The 21,628-nt window shown below is 35.4% G+C and overlaps 3 protein-coding genes across 3 annotated transcripts; 2 read left to right on the top strand and 1 right to left on the bottom strand.

Annotated features, from left to right (window-relative positions):
• The first annotated feature begins 6,107 nt into the window (after positions 1–6,107).
• LOC123922953 lies at positions 6,108–8,763 on the top strand. The gene is made up of 3 exons (XM_045975610.1): positions 6,108–7,625; positions 7,710–8,537; positions 8,638–8,763. The coding sequence occupies exons 1-3, from the start codon at positions 6,108–6,110 to the stop codon at positions 8,761–8,763; spliced, it is 2,472 nt and encodes an 823-aa protein (XP_045831566.1).
• Positions 8,764–17,973: 9,210 nt separating this feature from the next.
• LOC123923696 (F-box protein CPR1-like) lies at positions 17,974–19,418 on the top strand. The gene has a single exon (XM_045976412.1). The coding sequence runs from the start codon at positions 18,056–18,058 to the stop codon at positions 19,286–19,288; it is 1,233 nt and encodes a 410-aa protein (XP_045832368.1). The 5' UTR covers positions 17,974–18,055; the 3' UTR covers positions 19,289–19,418.
• Positions 19,419–20,412: 994 nt separating this feature from the next.
• LOC123922952 (mitochondrial carnitine/acylcarnitine carrier-like protein) lies at positions 20,413–21,292 on the bottom strand. The gene is made up of 2 exons (XM_045975609.1): positions 21,108–21,292; positions 20,413–20,971 (listed from the first exon to the last, which is right to left on the bottom strand). The coding sequence occupies exons 1-2, from the start codon at positions 21,290–21,292 to the stop codon at positions 20,500–20,502; spliced, it is 657 nt and encodes a 218-aa protein (XP_045831565.1). The 3' UTR covers positions 20,413–20,499.
• Positions 21,293–21,628: the final 336 nt, after the last annotated feature.

Here is a 21,628-nt window from a genome sequence, read left to right as displayed (position 1 = left end):
TCTTTAGTGAAAAAGCAATATGATGGGAAAATTGCTGACATGTCACAGAAGATGGGAGCAATGGAAGTACTTTTAAAAAACATGTACATGCAACAAAATCCACATTTAAGTGAAGAAGATGTAGATAATATGATTAGAAATACTTTACATGGTGATGATAATAGTCCAATAGCACGTTCGTCGACATCGACATATGCTCCTGCTCATCTTAAGGTATAACTTCATTTTGCATTAGTCAACATTGTTCTTGTACCTTGTTTTTTTTGCTGCACAAATCATGTAGTTTTTAGGATATCTTTATTGCTAGTTGAAAGGGTTGGTGCTTAGATTAGGACTGTTTTTAGTGTTTTTTCAGGCACCTTGATGACCTTGGTTGTTTAAGAATTGTTAGTTTTGTTGGATATTGTCTTTATGGGACATCTACTTGTGAACTGTTAGTTTTGTTGGATATTATTTGTTTTGTTAGATATTGTGGTTTTTGTGAACATATGCTTTGTCTGTCAAGATGATGAGTTTGTTCTGTGTGTGCCCGAGTTTTGGTTGTTGCTTTACCTGAGTTTTTGGATGTTATATATAGCAGGGCTGCTTTTGACTTTTAGGCTTGATTTGTATTTAATTTTGCTATTGTTAGTTTGATTTGTATTATATTTTCATATACTTTTAGGTTAGAAATGAAAATGATCATGATCAAGATGATGATGATCCTCAAGATGATGATAATCCTCAAGATGATGATGATGATGCTGCTTATCATCAAGAAGATAATCTTGATTGTTCTCAAAATGATCCTCAAGATGATGAATTTCAAGATGGTGATGAAGACCAATATTGATTCAAGCATGGAAGATTATGTTTTGCTTTTTGTAACAAGTTAACTTGTAGTTTATTTCGTTTTGATCTATTTTGTAAAGTTAACTTCTACTTTATATCGCATGGATCTATCTTGAAAAATACATTATGTACCATGTGTATTATGCAAATTAGAATATTATTGACAATTACATAATTAGACTTGAAGATATATGGAACATTTTATTATGAGATTATTGTGTTTAGTATAATTTATCGAGAATGTTGCGTAAAGCATGATAACTACAATTGTATCACCATATGAATATAATAGTAAATTTAAATAATTTAATTATATTTTTAGTCAACAAGTTTCAGACAACACTTTCAAATTTGTTGCTTATATAAAACAGTTGAATTAACCGATAGGCAACAAGTTTTATCCGTTGCTTGATAAAAACCGTTGCCTTTCCATATATTTTATGCAACGGCTATTTACGGGTTGCCTGTATAAAACCGTTGACGTTTAGCTTTCAAGCAACGGTTATATATTGTTGCTTTAAGGGAACCGTTGCCTAAAACTAGAGCAAACATCGTTGTCTTTGCATATGTTCAGCCAACGGTTTACTGAATGTGTTGGTAAAAAGTCAAAAAGCGTTGCCTGTTCGAATAGGTAACGCCCGTATACACCACACCTGATAAACTGTTGACTAAACGTTTAGGCAACGATTTTTGTACATTTTACAACGGTTTTCAGTAGTTGTTGAAAGCGAAAAATGCTGTAGTGTATGGGTTCCATTTAAATGTAGGTCCGCAATTTCCCAGATTTGGACAATCCATGTAGGCATTTCCAGCATGATCTTTGCAGACCTTAATTTCTATTAGCTCAGTGGGAAAGAAAGTACAAGAAAATTCAAGTTCAACAACAACTCCAATGTGATTATTTATTTCTTTTTTAATTTGATCCCTTTTTTGAAAGTCAATATTACTTGGAAAAATTTGTTCATCATGAAGGATATCGAAAATTGGCAACGCTTTCCAAATATTATTTGCTGCATCGAAATATTGGGTTTGGTTGAAGGTGGAGTATGAGCAGGTTCCATGAAGGAGCCATTCTTGTTTCCAAAAAACTTCATCCATTCCTTTTAAATTGGGCCATGAAGTAGCGAGTTCAGTCCTTGTTGTTAGAGAAAGCTGATAAAAAAAAAATTAAATAAATAAATAAATCATGTAATCTACTTGTCAAAAAAAAAAAAACCATTCAATGTACAATAGAGTAGAGGAAACAAACAACTAAGAAAATATATATAATTAAACTCACCATTTTTTTTTTGAAATTTGTCACTTTTGAATCACTTGAGCATTTCCTTGGTTGAGGATCTGTTTTGTTTTGAGGCCACAAACCGTGTATTTTGAACTGACTGGCGGGTGATTTAACACATTTCGATTGCTTAAGCCTGCAGAAAGCTGGTGGCCACTGCATTGTCATCATAAAAAACTCATATTGAGCTACTGAGCTCAATGCAAAGGTTAAAAATACAGTAAAACATAGAAGAAGATTGTTTGATGAGATCATGTTTGTTTGATGAGATCGGTTGCACTTGAATATGTTAATTGTGAGTTGGATGAACTTATGCATGGTATGGTACTATATATATAGAGTTGAAGATTAACTTCTTTTTTTTTAACTCTTTCAAATTAACTCTCTTTTTCTTTTCACTTCTTTCCAAAATTTAATTAGATTTACAATTTTAAAGTTGGTTCAGTCAGCAAGCAAAAAATTTCATTTCTAATTGTGTGTTAATAATGTATGATATTTATGAAAACATATTGATATGGTGAGACGTAAACAAACCTCCTTACCAAAATGATTTATATAAGGTAAGACTTATTAAAACCTCTTTGCTAAAACTATTTATTCTTTTTTTTATTATCTAAAAATATTAATCTTTATCTTTATTAATTAAAATTGGTGCTGGTAACTTCCAATGTGCTAATATGTGCAATTTGATCCATCCAGTGTGTATGGCGTGCCAACTACAGATAGACCAAGTTATTTTTGAAACAGATTCTCTTTTATAGTGGCAACATCGGTCCTCACCCGCACCACATCCATTTCTTATCTTAGACTTCTCTTGAAGGTTCTGAATCTTCTCAATCTCATTGTTGATCTGCTTCAATTCATCATTGTTTTCGGAAGGCTAATCGTTGTGCTGATATGCTAGCCTAACAAGGCCATGACCATGAGGCACCCTTCATTCCGGTCTTAGTTAATGCCGACTATAGTTTTCTTAGTGCCCTTCTTTTATTGAGGTGTAAGGCTTATTTCATTCCCCGTTTAATTAGTCAGTTGTAGGCCTCTTTTATAAATAAAAAAAGTTTAATCTTTATTCACAATATTGAAAAATAATTATAAAATAGATTATAGTTGAAACAGTTTTATTGTTTTATTTTATTTTTTAAACTAGAAGTATATATTAATTAAAATAAAAGGAAAAAATTAGTGTTTTTTTGGTGTTGAAAAAGTTTGCAAGAACATAAATAATAATCAAAGTTTTTACTCTTTCAAATTAACTCTCTCTTCTCTTTTCCCTTCTTTCCAAAAATTAATTAAAATTAAAATTTAAAAGTTGGTTCAGTAAGCAAGCAGACAATTTCATTTCTAATAGTATGTTAATAATGTAAGATATTTTGTACCAAAAAAAAAAAATAATGTAAGATATTTATTGAAAAAAATATTGATATGGTGAGACGTATACAAACTTCCTTACCAAAAATATTTATATGGCAAGACTTATACACAAACCTCCATGCTAAAAATATTTATACGAGAACTTCTTTTTTTTTTGTATTATTTATGTGGTCACTCTCTTTTGGTCACACACTCAAAAAACTTCAAATCATATAATTATGTAAAAGATATATATTATTTAATTATTACTTTTTCTTCACTTTTTGATTTTTGTATGTGTGACCAAAAGGTGTGTCCAAATCCTTGAGACCACCTAAGAATTATTCTATTTTCATATTCATTTTAATTTTGAGCCATGATGAAAAGTAGAACTCTAAACCTATACCTGGGAGCATTTGGAGACATAATATTAGGGGTGAGCACAAGGAAATTGAATTTTACTAAAATAAGATAATACAAAAAAAGAAGTTCTCATATAAATATTTTTAGCATGGAGGTTTGTATAAGTCTTACCATATAAATATTTTTGGTAAGGAAGTTTGTATACGTCTCACCATATCAATATTTTTTTCATAAATATCTTATATTATTAACACTATTAGAAATGAAATTGTTTGCTTGCTTACTGAACCAACTTTTAAATTTTAATTTTAATTAATTTTTGGAAAGAAAGGAAAAGAGAAAGAGAGGGTTAATTTGAAAGAGTAAAAACTTTTATTAGTATTATTTATGTTCTTGCAAACTTTTTCAACACCAAAAAAACACTAATTTTTTCCTTTTATTTTCATAAACTTCTAGTTTAATAAAATAAAATAAAACAATAAAACTGTTTCAAATATAACCTATTTCATAATTATTTTTCAATATTTCCTCTATACAAACCTCCTTACTAAAAATATTTATATGAGAATTTCTTCTTTTTTTGTATTATCTTATCTTAGTGAAATTCTTTTTTTTTTCTGTGTTCGAAATTTTATGTCTTTTTTTTCTTTCTAATATATAAATATTAATCTGGATCAAAATAATATATAAATAATATTTTTTGCATAAAATAAATATTAATCTTTATTAAATTTGGTGCCGGTAACTTTCAATGTGCTGAGATGTGGAATTTGGTCCATCTAGTGCGTATAGCGTGCCAACTCCAGATAGGTCATTCTACTTTACGCTTCAAACTTGTAGTCCCATCTTCAGCAGGTTAGGGTGTCTTCACTGACGCCAATTGAAATTCTATTTGTCAGGGAACTGATGACGTTAGTCATTACATGGAAATAAAGACCATTTTCAAGTGATTTTAGAGGTTTTTGACCTAAATCATGAAGAATAAGACATTGATTTGAAGCTACATGCGAAGGAAGAGAGCAAATGAAAATTGTTGGATTTTATAGCATTTTTACGCCTGGGGCGGAATTCTTTACGCCTGGGGCGGAAATTTCACTGAAGAACCAAGATTGCTCACTGTTTTGCCGTTTCAGGCGAATTTCTTGTGCCTGAAACGTAATTTTTTACGCCTGGGGCGGAAATTCTGTGCCTCAGGCGGAAAACGTTATTTTTGATCAGTTTTATAAAAGGGAAACTTCAGATCTGGATCAGGAGGGAATTTTAGACACTGAGAACAGCATTTGGAGCGATTTTGGAGGATCAAGAGCGACCAAGCAAGGATTCAAGTGTGGAAACACATCAAGATTCTTCTTGTAATTATGCTTTCTTTCATTTTAATTGATGTAATTTCTGAATTTGCAATGTCTAGCTAAATTCTCATGATTGGTCCTTAGGTGATTCTAATTACTTTTGATCTTGAACTATGTGATTGTCATATGATATGATTAATGAATTACGAAGTTAGTTTCTATTGATTGTTCTTTGTGCTTAATGCTTTGTATGAATTCGCGACTTATATGATGATTGCAATGATTTGTTTTACTATGACGATAGGAATAAATCATCGATCTAGGAACGATTGATCAATTAATTTTCACTTAAGAAATTTTGGATTGTTAATTGAGATTAAAAGATTAAAGTTTTTCTTCCTCACATGATCATAGGTCTTACTAAGAAATTAGGGATTGATGATCATGAGAGAGGATTATGTTACCAAGACATTGGGCATAATCAATTGTGTTTTAATCAAATCATGAAACTAATTTGAATAATTCGTTATCATACATGGCGTTACCAAGAGAAATAGTAATTAGATGACCCAAAAAGGACCAATCGCTTTTCTTACATCAATCTAAACACCAAAGAAATTCTAAAGTTTTAAAATTTAAACTTGAAACCAAACAAGAACCCCCTTTTTACAATTTATGTCAATTTACATGAGTATGTCTCCAATTTACAATTGATTTACAACAATCCCTGCGGAAAGAACGATTTTATTATACTACATGACGGCTATTTAGTACACTTGCTAAATTTCTATCAAGTTTTTGGCGCCGTTGCCGGGGATTGTTGATTAAATCAACAAGGCAATTGAGTCATACTTTTAAATTTTATTGTTTTATTGATTAAGTTTTTGTTTATTTTAATTATAAATATATATACAAAAAAAAATAAGTTCTGAATTTTATTTTCATTTTCATTCTTGTGTAGTGCAGTTGCTTCTTAAGGTATTTTCTGGTTGTTTATGCAAGGTAGGAAAGTAGCAAGAGAACTTGTCTTTGATCCTGAAATAGAGAAAACAGCTAAAGCAAACAGGAAAGCAGTTCGGTTAGCCCGAGAGGTTGCCCGGTTAGCAGGTGTTGCACAAGAAAGTAGTGAAGAAGTGGTTTCTAGTCCAAACACATCTGACAACGAAGCCAACATCATGGCTGGAAATTCACCACCACCTCCACCAGTTGTGCCTGAAAGGACATTAGGTGACTATGGCCAAAGAAACAACGGAGAGCTGGCCAATCTGGGTTTTCAACCAAGGAATCATGTGTCATTTGATATCAAGAATTCAGTGCTCAGCGCCCTCAAAGAGAATCAATACTCAGGGGCAGAAACACAATGTCCAAATCTCCACCTGGAGCATTTCTATGAAGCTTGTGACTATACAGACCCACCAGGAGTGTCTGAATCAGATAAAAGATTAAGGCTTTTCAAGTACTCGTTAACTGGAAGAGCTAAAGACTGGCTGGACACAATACCACCTAACACCATTACTACTTGGCAAGAGCTAGAGATGAAATTCATGGATAGGTACTTTCCAATTCATAAGTATCTTGAAAGAAGAGCTGACATTACAAGTTTTGAGCAAGGAGACTCCGAAACATTGTATGATGCCTGGGAAAGATTCAAACTGAGCCTGAAGAAGTGTCCTAAGCATGGGCTCGATAATCATACTCAAATGCAGCATTTCACACAAGGATTGAGAGCTCAAACTAGAATGTTTCTAGATGCATCAGCAGGTGGATCTTTGAAAAATAAAAATCAAACTCAAGCTAGAGAGTTGGTGGAATCCATGGCTCAAAATGAGTACAGAGTTGAAAATGATCGTGGTGCAAAGAAGAAGGCAGGCATGATAGAGCTTGATACTCAAACTGCTCTTTTGGCCCAATCTACATTGATGAATTCTCAAATGGCAGCTGTGTTGAAACACCTCACTAGCACTCCTAATGCCCAAATGCCAGTCATGGCAGCTAATGAAGTGAAATGTGATTTTTGTGGACAAGGGCATGCTAATGGCCAATGTTTTCCTGAAGGGTCAGAAGAGGCAAAGTACCTAGCCAACTTCAAAAGGAACAACCCAAAGTATGATCCATATTCAAACACTTATAACCCAGGTTGGAGAGATCATCCAAACTTTGGTTGGGGAGGAAATCAGAACTCAAATCAATCTCAACAACAATCTTCTTCACAAAACTCTCAACAACGGAGACCTTCTCAATTAGAGGATACACTTACTCAATTCATAAAGGTGACTCAAGGGAACTTCGAAGCTATGAAGGTTAGCCAAGATCAAATGAAAACCAACCAAGATATTGCCAACAAGAATCATGAAGCTTCAATTAAGAACTTGGAAACTCAAGTTGGGCAATTGTCAAGGCAATTCGCGGCTACTCAAAATAATGGTTTTGAAGGTTCTACAAAGGATAATCCGAGGAATGAAAGTTGCAAGGCGATTAATTTGAGAAATAGAGTGGTTCCTTCACCTGAGATTGTAATGAAGAAAAAGAGTGAGTCTAGTGTTGAGGGAGTAAAAGAAAAAAATAATGTTGAGGGAGAAGTTGAAAATGAGAATGAGGGAGAAGTTGAAAAGGAGTTGGAGAAAATGATTGAGAAAGAGGAGTTAGTTGAAGATGAGAAAGAGAAAAAAATTGAAAAAGAGAATGATGAGAAGTTAGTTGAAAAGAGAGGCAAGGGTGTAGAGGAGAAAGAAAGTTCTGTCCATGCCAAATTGCCATATCCGCGCAAGAAGAAGGCAAAGGCTAATGATCACCAACAATTCAAAAAGTTTATGAAGATGCTTCATGATCTCCAAATTAACATTCCTTTTGCTGAAGTGTTGGAACAGATGCCTGTCTATGCCAAATTCATGAAAGAACTTATGACAAAGAAGCGGAAACCTCTTGATGATGATACAGTGGAGATGACAGAGGAATGTAGTGCCATAATCCAAAAGAAACTTCCTCAAAAGAAGAAGGATCCTGGAAGCTTTACCATACCATGTTCAATAGGTAACATCTCCGTTGGTCGAGCTCTATGTGATTTAGGAGCTAGCATCAACTTAATGCCATTGTCAATGATGAAGAAGATACCCGGAGCTGTTGCAAAACCCACAAAGATGCAGCTCTCTTTAGCTGATCGTTCTATTGTACATCCTTACGGCGTACTTCATGATGTTTTGGTAAGAGTTGCTGAGTTTGTTTTTCCGGCTGATTTCGTCATCCTTGATATGGAAGATGATGCAGATGTAGAACCGTTATTATTGGGTAGGCCATTCTTAGCTACCGGAAGAGCATTGATTGATGTTGAGATGGGAGAACTTATGTTGAGAACACATGGGGAACAAGTCATGTTTAACGTGTTCAAAGCTATGAAACACCACGATGATGAGCCACAATGTTACAAGGTTGACGTGATTGAGGAAGTGGTAGAAGATGTCTTAGTGGAAGAAACACCATCCCTACCATTAGAAAGAATAATTGTTAATTCCATTGATGATTTGGAAGAGGAATGGGACAAGGAGATTGAAATTTGTCTCCGTCAACTTGAAGCATGTAAAGAAGAAGAAGCACAAAAAGATTTTGAAAATGCTTATGCTGTGGAAGAGAAAGTTAGTGGTAAGGAGGACTTAAAAGTTACTATTCCGGAGTTGAAAGAGCTCCCCCCTCACTTAAAATATGTTTTCTTAGGAGAAGATGCTTCACAACCGGCAATCATAAGCAGCAGGTTGAGTTCTTTGGAAGCAGAGAAGCTAACTAGAGTCCTGCGAGAAAATAAAGAAGCCATGGGTTGGAGCATCTCTGATTTGAAAGGGATTAGTCCCGGATTCTGTATGCATAAAATAAAAATGGAAGATGAATACAAACCTGTGGTGCAACCTCAAAGAAGACTAAATCCAACCATGAAAGAAGTGGTGAAGAAAGAGGTTCTTAAACTTCTAGAAGCTGGTATGATTTATCCAATCTCGGATAGTGCGTGGGTAAGTCCTGTCCATGTGGTCCCGAAAAAAGGTGGTATGACAGTTGTGAGAAATGAAAAAAATGAACTGATACCCACTCGCACCGTCACTGGGTGGCGGATGTGTATAGACTACAGGCGGTTGAACTCGGCAACAAGGAAGGACCATTTTCCTCTTCCATTCATGGACCAAATGTTGGAAAGGCTTGCAGGGCAGGCCTATTATTGCTTTTTGGATGGATATTCTGGGTACAATCAGATTGTGGTAGACCCAGAGGATCAGGAGAAAACAGCTTTTACTTGTCCTTTTGGAGTATTTGCTTACCGGAAGATGCCTTTCGGGTTGTGCAACGCACCGGCCACATTCCAGCGGTGTATGCTATCTATTTTTGCTGATATGATGGAGGACACAATCGAGGTATTTATGGATGATTTTTCTGTGTTTGGTAAGTCTTTTGATAAATGTTTAGCCAATTTGAATGCCGTATTGAAGAGATGCATAAGTACCAATTTAGTTTTAAATTGGGAAAAATGTCATTTTATGGTTAAAGAAGGTATTGTGCTTGGACACAAAATCTCTTCAAAGGGCATTCAAGTTGACCAAGCAAAGATAGAGGTTATTAAGGAATTGCCCCCTCCAGTTAATGTTAAGGGAGTGAGAAGTTTCTTGGGTCATGCCGGTTTCTATCGGCGTTTCATCAAAGATTTTTCGAAAATAGCTAAGCCCTTAAGTAACCTCCTTGTGAAGGAAAATGAATTTAAATTTGATGATGAATGTTTGAATGCTTTTGTTGTGATTAAAGAAAAGTTGGTCACCGCGCCCATAATCGTTGCACCTAATTGGGATCTCCCTTTTGAATTAATGTGTGATGCAAGTGACTATGCGGTTGGAGCGGTGCTTGGCCAACGACATGCGAAATTTTTCCATGCTATATATTATGCAAGCAAGGTTTTGAATGAAAACCAAATCAATTATACAACTACTGAAAAAGAGTTGCTTGCAATAGTATTTGCTTTGGAAAAATTTCGCTCTTATCTGATTGGGTCGAAAGTTGTTGTTTTTTCAGATCACTCGGCACTTAAGTACCTCCTCACAAAAGGCGACTCAAAGCCTAGACTCTTGAGGTGGGTACTACTTTTGCAGGAATTTGATTTGGAAATAAAAGACAAGAAAGGTGTGGAGAATGTGGTTGCGGACCATTTGTCTAGGTTAGAAAATCCAATGGTGACCACAAAAGAGAAGTGCATTAACGAAGAGTTCCCGGATGAAAAATTGCTGATGGTTTCAAAAAGGCCTTGGTTTGCTGACATGGCTAATTTCAAAGCAGGAAATGAAATTCCGGAGGACTATTCTTATCAACAAAAGAAGAAATTCTTTAGAGATGCTAACTTCTATTTTTGGGATGATCCATACCTATTTAAGGTGGGGCAAGATGGCTTGATCCGTAGATGTGTTGATGAAGAAGAGGCACAAAGCATAATGTGGCATTGCCACAGTTCTCCGTATGGTGGTCATCACAGTGGTCCACGAACAGCAGCAAAGGTGCTTCAAAGTGGTTTCTTTTGGCCACACTGTTTGCAGATTGTGTAGAGTTTGCTAGAAGATGTGATAATTTCCAGAGGACCGGCAATGTTTCAAAGCGGGATGAGATGCCTCTAAACCAAATGCTCGAAGTAGAACCTTTTGATTGTTGGGGGATTGATTTCATGGGACCTTTCCCATCTTCACGGTCTAATCTTCATATATTGGTGTGTGTAGATTATGTTACAAAATGGGTGGAAGCTATTCCTTGCCAAGCGAATGATTCTCATACCGTGGTGAAGTTTCTTAAAGAAAATATTTTTACTCGGTTTGGGGTTCCTAGAATTCTCATTAGTGATGGAGGCAAACATTTTTGTAACAAATACTTGGAGAATGTCTTGGAGAAATACAATGTTAAGCACAAGGTGGCCACTCCATACCATCCTCAGACAAGTGGACAAGTTGAAGTATCTAACCGGCAATTGAAACAAATTCTGGAGAAAACGGTTTCTACTTCAAGGAAAGACTGGTCAATGAAGCTTAATGATACACTTTGGGCTTATAGAACCGCATTCAAGACACACTTGGGGTTCTCTCCGTACCAACTAGTTTATGGCAAGTCATGTCACCTACCGGTTGAGCTAGAACACAAGGCATATTGGGCTGTGAAATTTTTAAATTTTGATGCAGGTCTTGCGGGTGAGAAGAGATTGCTTAAGCTGAACGAACTTGAAGAATGGCGGATGCAAGCATATGAAAATGCCGTGATTTTTAAAGCAAGGACAAAGAAGTATCATGATAAAGGGTTGGTAAGAAAGGAGTTTAAGAAAGGACAGCAAGTCTTGTTGTTCAATTCTCGTTTAAGGTTATTCCCGGGTAAGCTGATGTCTCGGTGGTCTGGTCCGTTTGTCATTAAGGAAGTTTTTCCACACGGGGCTGTGGAAATTTTTACACCAGGAGAGGAGGAGAAATCTTTCAAAGTAAATGGACAAAGACTTAAGTTTTATAAGGGAGGAGATTTTAATCGCCACAAGGTGGCAGTACTTTTCGAAGACCCTTGAGGTTTCGAGACCGTCGAGCTAATGACGCTAAAAGTAGCGCTGCTTGGGAGGCAACCCAAGGTTTTATTTAACCGTAATAGTTTTTCTTTTGATTTTTTGTGTTTTGCAGGTCAAATTAAAAAAAAGAGGAGTGTGAAAAGTGTACAACCAGGAAATTACGTTTGGGGCGGAAAAAATGGAGCCTAAGGCGTAAAAATTTTGAAGAAAATTCATGTGCTCTCTGTTTTGCCGTTTGGGGCGTAAAAAATGGAGTCTGGGGCGTAAAAAATTCTGAAAAATGTTGGTTGCTCTCTGTTTTGCCGTTTGGGGCGGAAGAATTGCCGTTTGGGGCGTAAAAATTCTGAAGAATATTGGGTGCTCTCTATTTTCACGTTTTAGGCGTAAAAAATGGCGTTTGGGGCGGAAAAAGTTTGAAGAAAAAAACATTGCTCTCTGTTTTGCCGTTTGGGGCGGAAAAAGCTGTGTTTGGGGCGGAAAAATTTCGTTTTAGGCGTAAACACACATGAAACCCTCATTCTTTCTCTCAAACTTCATCTTCTTCAACAAACCTTATCCTTTCTCTCAAACTTCATCTCCTTCCTCACACAAATCCTCCATTAACAACCATCCAAACCTTCAAACCCAACACAAATCCTTCATTAAAACAACAACCACAACAAATTCACCCATTATCTTTCACCAATTCTTCCCTCAAATCCCAAACCCCTCTTGAACCAAAATTTCCCAAATCTTTCAAAACCCCATTAAAACAACAACCTCTCTCACACCCATAACACCAAACCCACGAAAATTTCTTCCATCCAACTCTATTCTTCAAAAAACCATCATCAACAACAACCAATTCTTCAAAAAATTTCCAAAACCCAAAATCAAAAACCTTTCAAAACCCTACACGAAAATTCATCCAAAACCACCATAAATCTTCATCTTTTCCATCAATCACCCATAACCCATCACCCTTCTCATCTTTACCTTTCTCACCATGAAGAACATATTCAAAAAAATCCTCAAAAGATAAAGAAGTTGAAGTTGGGTCTTCAAAATCAAGGTCAAAAGTGGTGAAGAAAAGGAGAGTAGTCTGAACTCCTACACCGTCACCTTCGCCTTCTCCTCCACCATCACCGCCTAGAGAGCAATCACCACCTCCTCCAACGCCGGTTGTGATTGAAATTCCTCGGTCACGTTTTGTTCGTCCAAAGGCCTACAATCGGTACCAGACTCTCAAAAGTAAGGACTTCAAACCTGAAAGGCGTCTCACGGATGAAGTGCTAGCATTTCCCTTAATTGAAGCAGAATTCCGCAACAGGCATTGGTATGAGTTTAATTTCTGTCTTCGGTCTGGAAATCGTACTTTAGCATTAGAATTTTTGAGTAATCCATGGCGAGTGAAAAATTCGTCACCACGGATTGCTAAAGTACGCGGGGTAGATGTAGACTACTCCCCGGAAACTATAAATAGGATATTTCATTTTAATGTTCCTGAATTCTGTGTTCTGAATCATCGACGTGAGAATAGGGCAACCATGGCATCAGATAAGCGTGAGGCTTTAAAATCTCAGCTGACTGCACCTGGAAGTATGTGGGTGAGACCATCTAGACAGCTCCCACCCCAGCGGTTTAAAACCGCTCATTTGTTGGATATTCCACGGATTTGGGCTGAATTTTGGATAAATAACGTGGAGCCAAGTGGGAACAATTCTGAGATTCCTATGGATGTAGGGCTAGCACTTCAAGCTATTTTGTTAGGTGAAGACATAGATTTGGGCACAATTCTGAGTGATGATTTGTCTGCAATTATCCAGAAAGATCCCGGGTCATATAGTCTAACACATCTCTGTTTGATCACTAAACTGTGTCTGGATCAAAATGTTGCTACTTTTGATGATGATCAAATGGAAGAGCCTAGGAAAGTCACTACGGCTTTTGTGAGAGATGTGAGAAGAAAAACTTTCGGGAAGACATTCATTCCATTTGCTGATGTGGATGATGTGATGGATTACACGGTTGAGGGAGGAGGTGAAGAAAGGGAGGAGAATGTTGAAAATGTGATGCACCATGAAGTGCCACAGGCCCCGGAAATGGAGGGTTTTCCAGCTCCGCAATTTGATGTGAATGTTCTTGCTGACATGGTGTGGAAAATGGACATGAGCACTCAACAGGGCATTGATATGGCGGACCACTATGACACTTCATCCGCCTTATGGCAAGCATCCATGCGTTACCGGGAGCAAGTCCCGGCATATTTCTATCCGAGATATCCAACAATGCATGATTTTGTTGAAGCTCACAATCAAAGAGTTAGGAGCATGGCGGCTACACATGAAATGAACTGTGCTACCTACATTCGCCAAAGGAGGGCAGCTGGCCTTCCAGATGAAGGAGGGTCCTCATCAATGCAATTTCCTGGAAATCTGCCTCGTTTTGATCATGATCATAACATGCCCGAGCAGGATTGAGGTTTTGTGTCATTCACCTTTACTGTCCTTCTCCTCTATAGATTCTTTTTGGCCTGTGTATTATGATTCCTTTGTTTAATTTGTTGCATGCTTGATGTTGGCCTATAATAAGTACTTGAGCTAGTCGTTTTGTTTTCTTTGAATGTCTTAGTCTTTTTGAAAACCTCACACTATTGAAATTTGTTTGGCTATCATCTTAGATTCAAAATTGTTGACCAAATGTGTGATATGAATTTGTGATGTTTTTGATTGTTTCGGATGCATCATAGTGATGATTTAGGCAAGGCTTAGGGACTCTCACAAATATTGACCATAGTCCAATTCAGCAAAAACTGTGAGATTTTGAGCCCAAACACTGATTTCTTTTGATGATTATGAGAATTCCACACTTAGCTATGTCTCTAGAATTTGCGCATGTTCTCTTTAATTGATTTATTGCTGTGATGTACACACGAGGCAAGTTGTTTGGTACCTTGAGCCTGTTCTAGCCACCCTTATCATTGCTTATCCGTTGTTTAACCCCTTTTGAGCTTAAAGAAAAATGTTTTGTTTGTATCTGACCCAAGTTATCAAAATAATATAAAAAAAAAAAAAAAAATGATTTTCTTGGAAAATTAGATACCTTTAGTGGTTTTTGCACAATGCATTTCACTAAGTTTGGGGTTGCTTTTGGAACTAGCAACAACTTAAGTTTGGGGTGGATATACTATACTAGAGAACTAAAAAAATTATGAAAGAAAAATTCCAAATTATGAAAGAAAAATTCAAAAGTTCACCAAGAAAAGAAGTATCGAAAAAAAAAAAAGAAGAAAAAAATAAAATAAAAAAATAATAATCATAAAGGAATTTTGTGAATTGTTCTCTAAGTATAAATTCTTAAAGTAGGGTGGGGTGTTGTATCTATTCGACTCAGTGGTATCTAATTTCAAGTTTTTTTACTCACTTACCAGAAAAGCCACCATCCACCTTTTAACCAGGCCACGTTATAACCTTTAAAAGTCCTCTAATGTGTGTGCTCATGACATGGTGATTGATTTTTGAGAATGTCTGCAAATTTATAGTAGTCTAGTTATGATGTGTTGATTGAGTGATTATATTACCCTTAAACAGGAGAGTCGGTGAGGGTGTGAAGAAATTAAGTATGGTCAATCTTTGTTTGATGCTCTTTGTTTTGCCTAAATTTGAAACTGTGTGTACTTGAATCATGACGAAATTGATCATTGAAATATCATGCAAATTACGTCTAACTTGATTGGGTTTGAGTTTGTTTAGCCAGATGAATCGAGGTAGTGTTTTGTTTTCCTAGAGATTGAGATATTCCTTGAGGACAAGGAAAAGTTCAAGTTTGGGGTTGTGATGACGTTAGTCATTACATGGAAATAAAGACCATTTTCAAGTGATTTTAGAGGTTTTTGACCTAAATCATGAAGAATAAGACATTGATTTGAAGCTACATGCGAAGGAAGAGAGCAAATGAAAATTGTTGGATTTTATAGCATTTTTACGCCTGGGGCGGAATTCTTTACGCCTGGGGCGGAAATTTCACTGAAGAACCAAGATTGCTCACTGTTTTGCCGTTTCAGGCGAATTTCTTGTGCCTGAAACGTAATTTTTTACGCCTGGGGCGGAAATTCTGTGCCTCAGGCGGAAAACGTTATTTTTGATCAGTTTTATAAAAGGGAAACTTCAGATCTGGATCAGGAGGGAATTTTAGACACTGAGAACAGCATTTGGAGCGATTTTGGAGGATCAAGAGCGACCAAGCAAGGATTCAAGTGTGGAAACACATCAAGATTCTTCTTGTAATTATGCTTTCTTTCATTTTAATTGATGTAATTTCTGAATTTGTAATGTCTAGCTAAATTCTCATGATTGGTCCTTAGGTGATTCTAATTACTTTTGATCTTGAACTATGTGATTGTCATATGATATGATTAATGAATTACGAAGTTAGTTTCTATTGATTGTTCTTTGTGCTTAATGCTTTGTATGAATTCGCGACTTATATGATGATTGCAATGATTTGTTTTACTATGACGATAGGAATAAATCATCGATCTAGGAACGATTGATCAATTAATTTTCACTTAAGAAATTTTGGATTGTTAATTGAGATTAAAAGATTAAAGTTTTTCTTCCTCACATGATCATAGGTCTTACTAAGAAATTAGGGATTGATGATCATGAGAGAGGATTATGTTACCAAGACATTGGGCATAATCAATTGTGTTTTAATCAAATCATGAAACTAATTTGAATAATTCGTTATCATACATGGCGTTACCAAGAGAAATAGTAATTAGATGACCCAAAAAGGACCAATCGCTTTTCTTACATCAATCTAAACACCAAAGAAATTCTAAAGTTTTAAAATTTAAACTTGAAACCAAACAAGAACCCCCTTTTTACAATTTATGTCAATTTACATGAGTATGTCTCCAATTTACAATTGATTTACAACAATCCCTGCGGAAAGAACGATTTTATTATACTACTTGACGGCTATTTAGTACACTTGCTAAATTTCTATCAGGAACAAATGTCTTACACGTTGTCTGGGACAATTGTGCTCTTTGTATGATGTATGGGACAACGTGTATAACAATTGTGATGCAGGATATAAATAATAAAAGCAAGTAAAGGACATGATCAATTGTTAACCCAGTTCAGTGAAGCTACACCTACTTTGGGGGATACCAATCCAAGAAATGAAGATCACTACGTCGAATCAATACTTTGTCTTACAACGCACAACAAAGTCTATTGTTGTGTATGTCTTTTCTTAATCCTAGTGCACCTTCTATTTAGAGGATTACTCCCCCTAAATATGAGAGTCTACCCACTTTTCCACGATCACCTTGCCTGAGCAATCGTAATTCTTCTATCACGAAGTAATGTTGAACCTCTTGTTCAACTCGAACAATACCTAACTCTATACCTTAGCTCCTAAGTTCCAGAGAAAGTAAAGTGATCTTGTATAGCGGGCACAAGATCTTTAACTAGCAAATTCTAGCTTTAATCTAGAGATTTATTCAATTGTTGTGGGTATTGAAAATGTTTGCTTGAGTCTTCTATTTATAGTTGATGGTTAATACCTTATAGCTGATAAACTAATTGAAGTTTTTAGTAAAATTAGCGGTCAACTAACTGATAAAAGTAAAATGACATAAAAGAACATTCTTAATTCATAAAAAAGTATTAAATTAATATTTAAAACACTTGAAATTTGTTAATTTAATATATCTTTTATATCTTATTAGGAAATTAATTTTTATTCATTGAAATTTCATTTTAAATTTAATTTATTTTCATTTCAGTTTTTTTAATTTATAAAAAATTGAATTTAGCAATAAAATGTATTCAACACAATAAAAAAATTTAAATATGTCCATTTTTTTATTTATTAATTTAGACTATAAAATTACTAAAACTGAAATCACAATGGATATGGTGAATGTTATGCTTCTCCGGATTAAGTTTATTTTGGTTATTTTAGTTCTTATATTTAATTTTAAAATAGAAAACAGTAGCCAAAGCATATATGTGGTTCATGTAAATAAAAAAATCATAAAAAAAAATTAAGAAAATACAAAATAATATTATTTATAGGATATTAGAATAATATTAAAATATTTGAATTTGTTGTGAAAATATATATTAACAAATATTAAAAAGTAGTATTTAATACAAAAAAACTTAACAAAGAAACAAAATCTGCATTAATCACCTTTTTTTTTTTTTTACAAATCTGCATTAATTGTGATATTATATTACTTGTTCAAGTGTTAATTTTTAGAAGAGATCTGTCCAAAAAAAAATACTAGAAGATACTACTTGTTTGCTTCGTAAAACCACAAAATATAAAAATCACAAAACCCCCTCACTCTCTCTAATCTCTTCCGCTATCACAAACACTAATTGAGTTGAAATGAAGAAATTTGTTAAAGTGGTTGAGACGAATGAAGAGGTAAAGGTAAACAACAATTCTTATATTCCTGATGATTTTTCCTTCTCTATTTTATCAAAACTACCTCTTAAATCTTTGAAGCGTTTTGGATGCGTAAGCAAATCATGGTCCCTATTATTTGAAAACCCTCATTTCTTGAATATGCTGCGCAACCATTTCTTATCTAATAATCATCGTTCCAATTATGGTGTTACGTTACTCTTATTATATGACAGTGATCTACCTGTTCATTACACGCTATATTTGCTCTCCGATGACAGATTTGAGAATAGGGTCAAATTAGATTTGCCACCTCCAATTCAAGAGGTGGTTAGTACTCTTTATATTTTAAGTTCAACTAGTATTAATGGCATTCTCTGTCTCGGGAATACGATGAATAGAGGAATAGTAAGTATCTTTCGAGCTGTATTATGGAACCCGGCTACTGCGGAATACATGTTCATTCCTCCCAGCCCCGACGAGGATGTACCTCCTTATCGAGAGCCTTTATGTAAGTTTGATGGATTTGGTTATGACCATGTTAGAGATGACTATAAGCTGATTAGATATATTATATTTTTTGATCTAACCGATGATGATGAAGATGTGCCCTGGGAAGATAGATCTTATGACCCCTTGTTGGAGATATATAGTCTTAGAAATAACTCTTGGAGGATACTTGATATTGATATGCGTGATATTGCTCATTGTGCATATGATCAACCACAAGATGGTGCAGCAGTGTACATGGATGGAGTGTGTCATTGGTGGGCTAACAATGATTTATTTAATTTAACAGGCATTTTGGTGTCATATGACTTCAGCAACGAGGTGTTGTTTACAACACCTATGTTGTTAGACATGGTTGAAAGTTGTGATTTTATCGTAGATAGACGCTTGGTGGTGTTAAATGAGTCAATTGCTTTGATATCAAATTATTCCAAACCTACAACTTTTCACATTTCAATTTTGGGTGAACTCGGTGTGAAGGAATCATGGATCAAACTCTTTATTGTTGGACCCGTACCTTCCATTGAGTGTCCCATTGGATTCGGGAAAAAGGGCATTTGCTTCAAACAAAAAAATGATGAACTAGTTTGGATTGATATAAACACCCAGATAATTGATGAGATAGGTGTCAGAGCGGAAGGATATTCTTTTCAGATGGGAATTTACAAAGAAAGTCTTCTTTCAATTGGAGGAATAAATAATTAGTTGTCTTTCATGTTTTTCCCTAGGAATCATATGACGATGGTTATTAGGATTTCCAGCTTGTATGCAAAGTGTTTTGTCAAGTGTCTATAGTATTCAGTTTCTATATTCTTTTCTTATGGTTCAAAATTTCTATTAGAGTTGTGAAACTTTAATGCACAGAAACTTGGCAATAGTACAAGGAGTGATTTTAATTTCATGTTAATTTTTTGTTTCCAAATAGTAAGTAAGGATATGTGTTTACTTATTTGCTTATTCATTTTCTTTTCCCACCCGGTTTCTCTATTTTGGTGCAATTGAATGTCTGTTGTGTTGGTATTTATATTCTTCCATCATAAGTCATATATTTGATTAAGGTTTCTGATGAGCTATAATGACAGTAACAATGTAATGAATGGAGTTCGGATGAATGTAGTTTGTATTAATATTATTGAAATAGGAACATTACAGAGCATTCAGGATATAGAGAGACCAATTCTCTTGGTAAATATATATCTTGGTGCTCCTTTGTTGGGGAGAGCTTCAAAAAGAGGTGATTTCAATTATGTTATTGAACATGTAAACGCTAAGCTTATGCATTGGAAAGCAAATCAACTCTCGTTTGCCGGTAGACTGACTTTGGCGAAGAGTGTGATGGAAGTCATTCCGGTATATCTGATGATGACTAATTTTATACCAAAAACTTGTATTGAAGAGATTCATAAACTTCAACGTAAGTTCTTTTGGGGCGATACTGGCTGGGAGGTAGTGACAAAACATAAAAGTTGTGGAGGATTGGGATTAATGCGACTAGATGTTATGAACCAGGATTGTATATTTAAGTTGGGGAGGAAATTACAAACTGGTTCGAAGGATTTTTGGTGCGAGGTTTTGCGGGGGAAACATCATAGAAGTAAGAGTACTGATGCAGTTATTTCAAAGAAAAAGTGTGTCTAATGTTTGACACATCAGTGTGTCGGATTGACATGTGTGATTACATTCAATTAATTTACTCAAATTGTTACCAATGTTGTGTTCAATAGCCGTGTCTATGATTCATCGTGTGAGTTTTGCCCCTAGCGTCTTTGTAAAAAAAAATGACTGTTGGTTGAAGTAATAACAAATGACAAGCATGTATGGCTCATATGGTAATTAATGTAGTGAAAAAAGTTTTGGGAACAAAAGAAGAAAAAAAAACATGACAATTTGATAATAAGCTTTACCATAAGAATTATTCATCCTAAAGCTGGTCTTGTCATCTCATATGCTAAGAAGCATGCTGCATTTGCAGGAACACTTCTGCCCATTGCAGGACCAAAACCTTTATATAGGCCTTTGAATCCCTCAGAAGCCATAATCTTTCTGAAAGCATCAAATGAACCCGAAAACTTAGGATTCTTATAATCATCTACTTGAAGCACACTTTTAATAACATCGGTTGGGTAAACAAGGAACCAGAAAGAACCTCCAGCCAAGCATCTGGCAACAATCAGAGAACCTCTACTTAGACCAGAGGTATCGGTGCCACCTGCAAACCGTTGCTTTAATGCTTCATATATGCCAAACATTATTGCATTTCCAGGTATCTCACGTGCCATTGTGGGAACCAAGCCTTTGAAAAGACCTCTCATACCCCCCTCTGACCGGAGAACTTGCCTGGCCACAGCTGCAGTTCCAGTGCCAGCAAGTGCACTTTGTGCTTGCAACCTGATGATATTAATAATGGAACAAAATAATTAAGTACAAAATCAGTACATAGTTTGAGTAACTTTATAATTCAGTCACTAAAAATTTATACAAGTCGATTGAAAGAAAAGGAAGAAAATGAGACCAACAAACCTACCTGCATTTGATTAATTCAGTTGGGCAAGCAAGAAAGGAAACAGCAACACCAGCTCCAGCTCCACAAACAAACTGCTGATTCACAGCATTGAAGGCTGCAACCGTAGCGAGTGGGGCGCCCATACCTTTGTATAAACCCCTTGGTGCGCACAAAAATATAATGCCCACAAAATTATAATTATACATCAATCTAATGTGCACAAAAATATCACAATAGTTATTCGATCATATACACAAAATCTCATAAATATAGCTTATAATTTAGGCTAAATAGCAGTTTTGACGCCACGTTTTCTAATTGTGCGATTTTGGTCCCTCTAGTTTCAAATGAGCGATTTTAGTCCTCACATTTGCCTCATTTTGCATTTCTTGGTCCTCTTCACTATTTTGACCAAAAAAACTACTGACATGAATTTTTTTTAACACGTGTCTTAATTTTATTGGACAACCTAAAATGTTTTTTCTTAATTGAAGAGTGGATTTTTTTAACACGTCTCTTCATTATGTTCGTAATTTTTTTTT

This window comes from Trifolium pratense, linkage group LG4 (assembly GCF_020283565.1).
Source record: "Trifolium pratense cultivar HEN17-A07 linkage group LG4, ARS_RC_1.1, whole genome shotgun sequence".
NCBI classification, from domain to species: Eukaryota; Viridiplantae; Streptophyta; class Magnoliopsida; order Fabales; family Fabaceae; genus Trifolium; species Trifolium pratense.
Note: the sequence above shows the minus strand (reverse complement) of the source record. Positions and strands in the feature narration are given on the sequence as shown.

What these genes read in the sequence shown, in the direction of transcription:
- LOC123922953 (XM_045975610.1), top strand. Translation starts at nt 6,108, where the DNA reads ATGCAAGGTAGGAAAGTAGCAAGAGAACTTGTCTTTGATCCTGAAATA. An exon ending in TGGTTCCTTCACCTGAGATT is followed by an intron (nt 7,626 to 7,709) that starts GTAATGAAGAAA and finishes AATGAGAATGAG; the next exon opens with GGAGAAGTTGAAAAGGAGTT. An exon ending in ATGAGCCACAATGTTACAAG is followed by an intron (nt 8,538 to 8,637) that starts GTTGACGTGATT and finishes ATGATTTGGAAG; the next exon opens with AGGAATGGGACAAGGAGATT.
- LOC123923696 (XM_045976412.1), top strand. Translation starts at nt 18,056, where the DNA reads ATGAAGAAATTTGTTAAAGTGGTTGAGACGAATGAAGAGGTAAAGGTA.
- LOC123922952 (XM_045975609.1), bottom strand. Translation starts at nt 21,292, where the DNA reads ATGTATAATTATAATTTTGTGGGCATTATATTTTTGTGCGCACCAAGG. An exon ending in ACTGAATTAATCAAATGCAG is followed by an intron (nt 20,972 to 21,107) that starts GTAGGTTTGTTG and finishes TAATATCATCAG; the next exon opens with GTTGCAAGCACAAAGTGCAC.